Genomic DNA, 6,994 nt, shown 5'->3' on the forward strand with positions numbered 1-6,994 from the left:
CAGTGTTGGGGGGAATGGGGAGAGGCCAGCATTTGCTGTTCTTGACCTTTTGCTCTCAAAATGAGTGGCTTGCTCGGCCATTTCACAAGGCTGGCAGCACATTTCCTTCCCTGGGTGGTATTCGTGAAGCATATGGGTCTTTTTGACAATCAATGATCATTTACTGAGTCTAGCTTTCAATTCCAGATTTTTCGAATTGAATCTGAAAGTCTACCAGCCACCAACATTGTTTTGTCTGTGCCATTCTTCTGTGCGACTTTGTCAAAAGCCTTCTGAAAATCCAAATAAAGCACATCCACCGGCTCTCCTTAATTATCTCTAATAGTTGTATCCTAGAAGAATTCCAGTAGATTTGTCAGGCATAATTTCCTTTTTGTAAATCCATGCTGTGTGTGTCTGATTTACCACTGTTTACAAAGTGCTCTGCGATAAAGTCCTTGACAGTGGGCTCTAGTATCTTGCCCACTATTGCCATCAGACTTGCTGGTCTGTAATTCCCTGTTTTCTGTCAACCTCCCTTTTTAAATAGTGGGGTTACATTAGCTACCCCCCAATCTGCAGGAATTGTTCCAGATCTAAATAATCTTGGAAGATGACCAGTAATGCATCAACTTTTCAAGGGCCACTTCCTGAAGCACAGTGGGATGTAGATTATCAGACCCTAGGAATTTATCAGCCTTCCATTCCATCCATTTCTCAAATACCATTTCTCCACTAATACAGATTTTCTTCAATTCCTCCCTCTCACTGTGCTCCCCATCATTTCTGGGACGTTATTCATGTCTTCCTTTGTGAAGACAGAAGTGCAGAAGTGTAAATTTAGTTTGTCAGTCATTTTTTTGTTCCCCATGAGAAATTCCCCTGTTTCAGAGTGTGAGGGACCTATATTGGTTTTCTCCAATCTTTTTCTCTTTACATACCAATAGAAACTTTTAGGAAGTTCCTACGTTCCCTACAAGTTTACACTCATGCTCTATTTCTCCCTTCTCTTGGTTCTTCTTGCTAACTTCTAAACTGTTCCCAATCCTCAGTTCTATTGTCTCTTCTTGCCAATTTGTATGCCTCTTTTTTGCATTTAATTTCCCTCATAAGCCATGGCTTAGCCACTGTTCTCTTCACACTCTTGCAACAAACAGGAATCGACAATTTTTATGGCTCACCCATTCGCTCTTTGAATGTTTGCCATTACCTCTCCACCGTCATTCCTTTCAGTAACATTTCCCAATCCATCGTAGCAACTCCAACCTCAAACCATCATAGTTTCTTTGATTAAGATTCAGGGGCCTAGTCTCGGAATCAATTACCTCACTCTCTACCTTGATGGAGAATTCTATCATATTTATTCTTTTTTTTTCTTTATTCATTCATGGGATGAGGGCATCGCTGACCAGGCAGCATTTATTGCCCATCCCTAATTGCCCAGAGGGCAGTTCAGAGTCAACCACATTGCTGTGGGTCTGATGTGGGCCAGACCAGGTAAGGATGGCAGTTTCCTTCCCTAAAGGACATTATTGAACCAGATGGGTTTTTCCAACAATCGGCAATGGGCTCGTGGTCAACATTCAATGAAAAAGGAATAATGGTTAATGTAGTTGTGCAAAACCCCTTGGTTTTGATGAGTAACCAAAATATGATAAGAGGGAGGCAATCACTGGACTGTTAAGCCAGAAACCCAGATAATGTTCTGGGGACTCAGGTTCAAATCCCACCATGGCAGATGGTGGAATTTGAATTCAATAAATATCTGGAATTAAGAGTATAACGATGACCACGAATCCATTGTCAATTGTCGGAAAAACTCATCTGGTTCATTAATGTCCTTTAGGGAAGGAAACTGCCATCCTTACCTGGTCTGGCCTACATGTGACTCCAGACCCACAGCAATGTGGTTGTCTCTTAACTGCCCTCTGGGCAATTAGGGATGGATAATAAATGCCACCCTCATCCCGTGAATGAATAAAGGAAAAATAATATTCTGCTTTTAGGACTTTGTCCTTGTTTTTAATCTCTGTCATTGGTACCAAAGTCACTGTTCAACCAGCATCTTTAGTGGTCGTCATACAAATTGCCCTAGGGTCTTGGCAAACACAGGTTTAGCAGAATTTGAAAACATCTGTGCAATGAAATTACCCGCCTTCCGAACAAAATGATTTCTAGCTGCATCTTTCTTCAGGGCAGTGACCCAAGGTAAAATTCCAGGTTTCAGTGAGAGAATCGAAGATGATATGGAGATAAATGACTCTCACTTCTGTTTTGTCTGCATAGCTCAGCACATGTGTGACAGGCAACTTCCATTAGAGGATTTCAATTCTGACGAAGGGTCACTGGACTCGAAGCGTTACCTCTGCCAGACCTGCTGAGTTTCTCCAGCAGTTTTTCCGTCATTCTCATTTAAACACAGCCACTCTCACCCTAACGGGGCACATCCTTACCTTGCAAAGAACGATGCTGCAGCTGAGGTCCCACTCGAGGCCACACTTGATACGTAGGTACCCTGGGAGCTCGGGAAGCTGCTGCACACCGATGGCTTGTCAGAGTTGTAGCGGTTCAGAACCGCCTCGGTCAAACCTTCCCGGCAATTCTCGGACATCAGCTGTGATATCTGCAATGAGAGTGCAGCACGGCTTTATGCAAACCTTCCTGGGAAAAATGCGAATCCTCATTAAAATCCCTTAGCCCAATACTCCACAAGTAAAACTAAAACACATTTGAATTTTTTATTTAATTCACTCATTGGGCTTCACTGGCTGGGTTCGCTTCATTTACTGCCCATCCCTAATAAACACCGAAAGAACTGCAGATGCTGTGAATCAAGAACAAAAACAGAAAGTTGCTGGAAAAGCTCAGCAGATCTGGCAGCATCTGTGAAGAAAAATAAAACAGAGTTAACGTTTCGGCTCCAGAGTCAGTTCTGAGGAAGGGTCACTGGACCTGAAACGTTAACTCTGTTTTTATTTCCTTCAAAGATGCTGCCAGACCTGCTGAGCTTTTCCAGGAACTCTCTGTTTTTGTCCCTGCCCATCCCTGGTTGCCCTTGAGAAGTTGGTACAACAGAATAGGTACAAGATCGCAAGTATCATTCACCAGGAGGCAGAGCACTCCACTGAAATAAAAGCAAAGACCAAGTAGAGACTGTGACATCGTTTCAAGGAATAGGAGGTTCCAATTTTTTTCATCTCAATCCAGTCTGTCTTTCGACCGGTCCTTTCATTAGAAGATGACACTCTTTATGATCCATAGTTTTTGAGACACGTTCACCTGCTGACAATTGAAGGTGCAAAGACGATGATAATCAGAAGTACTCCCACACTTGGATAATCTCACAATGTAATTTGTACAGTCATTTAAAGCCATGATGAGATGTTACTCCAGTGTCATTTTCTGCAGCTTTCCGAGCCAGAAGGAAAAAAGACTAAACAAGCCCTTGCAATAAGAGTAATCAGAGGAGACTGGATGGACATAATCAGAATCAAGAACGGTCCAGACAGAATAGAGAGGGAGAATCTGCTCCTACACACAGAGGCACAAGAACCAGAGCATCATTAAAATGTTTAACAAAGAAGCATTTGTGAAGCGAGGAGAAACAATTTACACAGAGAACGATGAACACATTCAATTGCGGATGTCAAAAGAGAACTGGGTAGTAAGAAACAAAACAAAAACGTTCAGGGTTATATGAAAAAGGCAGGGCAGAGGAGTAGGGTGTTTGCTCTTGCAGGCCACAACCACACAATGGTCTGTCTCCATAGAGATAACAAGGTGTAGAGCTGGAGGAACACAGCAAGCCAGGCAGCATCAGAGGAGCAGGAAAGCTGACATTTCAGTTCTGGACCCTTCTTCAGAAAATGCTTCCTGCTCCTCTGATGCTGCTTGGCCTGCTGTGTTCCTCCAGCTCTACACCTTGTTATCTCAGATTCTCCAGCATCGGCAGCTCCTATTATCCCCTCATGGTCTGTCTCCATTCTCTGATTCTGTGAGGGCTTGAAAGGTGAATGATCTGTGGGCAAAGCAGGCAGGAGACAGACACTCAGAATAGATGTGACAGTAATGGGAAACGTTTCAGGAAACCAGCCACAATTTAATCCAGTGATGGAACACGTTTCAGGGGATGATTCGCCAACAGAAATGTTCAACTGGCTTATGGGGCCAACAGATTTTTGCTTTTGCTAACAAAAATGGCTTTCACTCCGTTGCTTTAATGCAACCTTATTTAATTTTTTTTTCATCGTTTGTGTATTTCACTGGTTCTTTTCTTTTTTCTGCTGAGTAAATACAAAGGGAAAGTGGTCTCTAACTGAGGAAGCCTCTTTCTTTCAGGAGCTATGCAAAGGCTGGCCCATCTCTCAAAGGAGGTGAGAGGCAGGGAGGCATACAGGCGTCTGCTTTTTGGCATCTGAGCATCTGAAGGCACGAGCATTCGAAGGAAATTGTAGATGTACAAGGGGCCGGAGTTAGGAAGAGCTGCACCAGGATCTTGGGAGGATAATGCCGCAGGAGGAGGTAACAGAGATAGTGGGAGGGGATGTCAAACATGATCCACAAGTTTAATTCAAGCAGCTTCAGGCCACTAATGTCCTGGGAGGGTTCAGCACTCAACCCTCAGCCCCTGACTGCCCAACTCCTATTCTGGATTAAAAATAATGCCCTGTTTCTTTCAGACCGATCAGAAGAGATTTTCCAACAGGTCCAATTTATTACAATTCCTCAGTGGTTGAGATTTCCTTTCAAACATTCCTGAGGTTTCCAAGAACGTTCATTACTGTCAACACTGAGCGTTAATTCTAAACACTAATTATACAGGTCAGTAAATGAACAGGCCATAGGGGCTAGCCTTGAAGGCATGGCTGTGCTTACACAGCAGTGAATTTGTTTAAAATACCTTCAGCTTGGTGTGAAGCCGAGTAAATAGAGATCATTGTGTGGAGTTGATTATGATTTCTGACAGTTATTGAGTTGGGCAGTTCATGCAACAAAATGAACCCTCTCTCTCTCCAACGTTCAGTCCCATAGAGGCCTATTTGTTGTTTCCAGTCTGAAGGATCTCTCGAAGGGGAAACTAAAACATAACCAAGGCAGGTTTGTCCTCGCCCCCTTCTCTACCCCCTCCTCAGGCTACAGTGGAGGTTTCTATTTCCATACTCGTTCTGACCAAAGAGTAGTAAGGATCGATGAAACGACCCTGTAAATTGATCCCGGCTGGGCGGTCATTAAATCTATGGCTGAGAAAGAAGCACTGTATTCATGGTCATATACTTGGCCAAACTCCTGGGCCTTCAAAGGCTGGTGTTCAAATGCTTAACCTATTAAGCTTCCAGTGTTGCTAATTTAATGCCTGTTTTACTAGACAGAGCCTTAGGGAACTTGGAAACACCATTTCTTTAAAACGGCAAATTTCACAAGGCCTGAGCTCATAATCCCGTTTAATGTTCCAGTGCAGTGCTGAGGGAGTGCCATATTACTGGGGGTACTGTGTTTTAGATGAATATTAAATCTGTGTGCTCCCACAGCTAGACATGGAAGATCCCATGGCTGTATTCTGAAACTGAACAGAGGAGCACATTCCAATGTCTAGCCAATATTTAACTATCCATCAGCAACACTAAAGCACATCATCTGGTTAATTCTTCATCATAGAGGGTTGACGAGGCTGGGTCATTGAGTATATAACGGGGTGGCATGCTGTCACAGTGTTTACCTTATAGCACCAGGGACCCAGGTTCAGTTCCAGTCTTGGTAACTCTCCGTGTCTGCCTGGGTTTCCTCTGGGTGCTCCGGTTTCCTCCCACAGTCCAAAGGCGTGCAGGTTAGATGGGTTGGCCATGCTAAATTGACTCCTAGTTTCCAAGGATGTGCAGGCTAGGTGTATTAGCCATGGGAAATGCAGTGTTATAGGGATAGGTGGGAGGTGGGCCTGGGTGTGATGCTCTTCAGAGGATCAGTGTGGACTCGAAGGGCTGAATGGCCTGCTTCCACCCTGTGACATTTTACGACATTCAAGGCTGAGGTAAACACATTTATCATTAGTAAGAGAATGAGGGTTATGGGAAAAAGGCAGGAAAAAATTGAGGATGATTAGGTCAACAATGATCTCATTGAATATCAGTGCAGTCTCAATGGGCTGAATGTCCTACTTCTGTTCCTATGACCTACATCATGTTGCTGTTTATAAGAACATACTGTGCACAATTTGGCTCCCAAATTCCCTCACATGACAACACTTCAGAAGTATTTCATTGTATTCCACTGCTAATGGTTATGAAAAGTGCTAGATAAGTGTAAATCCTTCTTTCTTTCTGCTTTCCTCATGTTTCATCTGATGTCAGCCATCTCCCTCCCTCCAATCCCAATACAAGGGAGACAAGTCAGTGATCAAATTGGTGTCAATGCAAAGCCTCTTGTTGATTTGTGAAGGGAATGACGTTGGGGAGGACTCCCCACAGTTCTTCAAAGTAGTGCCATGAGATCTTCTCTACCTTTTCTACCTCATTTTTAATGTCTCATCCAAAAGACAGCTCCTCTGACAGTGCAGCACTCCCTCAGTACCGTGCTAAAGTATCAGCCTTGGCCTTTGTGTTCAAACCCTGCAGTGGGATTCCCGAAAAGCCTGCAAAGGGTGTGTCCAACACTGATTTAATCTGCCCACTTACTCCTTGAATTCGAACACAGCCATAGCCCTTCCTTCAGTTCATTCACCGTCTCCATCCCCTGACATGTTGACCCTCCTCCTGGACCCCTAAACAGTGTTCAAGCCCCTCACCACCTAACATTTCATATCCCCTCACCATCCATGTTCACTGCCCGCTCCCTCCCCAGGAAATGTACACCAGCACCCCCTCATCTCCTGGCATCTCACACCCCGTCACCCAACAGTCTTCACCCTCTCATCCACGCTCCCAGAAATGTTCAACACCCTCAAAGCCAACAGTGTTTCTCCCACCTCCCAAAAGTGTTGATTTGTGAAGGGAATGACGTTGGGGAGGACTCCCCACAGTTC

The 6,994-nt window shown here is 44.2% G+C and overlaps 1 protein-coding gene across 1 annotated transcript in view; it reads right to left on the reverse strand.

The window, feature by feature from the left end:
* Positions 1-6,994, reverse strand: part of kif26ba (kinesin family member 26Ba) — a 319,220-nt gene that overhangs the window by 182,423 nt on the left and 129,803 nt on the right. The window contains exon 4 of the mRNA XM_048601408.1: positions 2,433-2,602. Coding sequence (XP_048457365.1) covers positions 2,433-2,602 — 170 coding nt within the window. The remainder of the gene's footprint in view (positions 1-2,432; positions 2,603-6,994) is intronic.

Source organism: Rhincodon typus, chromosome 9 (genome assembly GCF_021869965.1).
Source record: "Rhincodon typus isolate 14 chromosome 9, sRhiTyp1.1, whole genome shotgun sequence".
Taxonomy (NCBI): Eukaryota; Metazoa; Chordata; class Chondrichthyes; order Orectolobiformes; family Rhincodontidae; genus Rhincodon; species Rhincodon typus.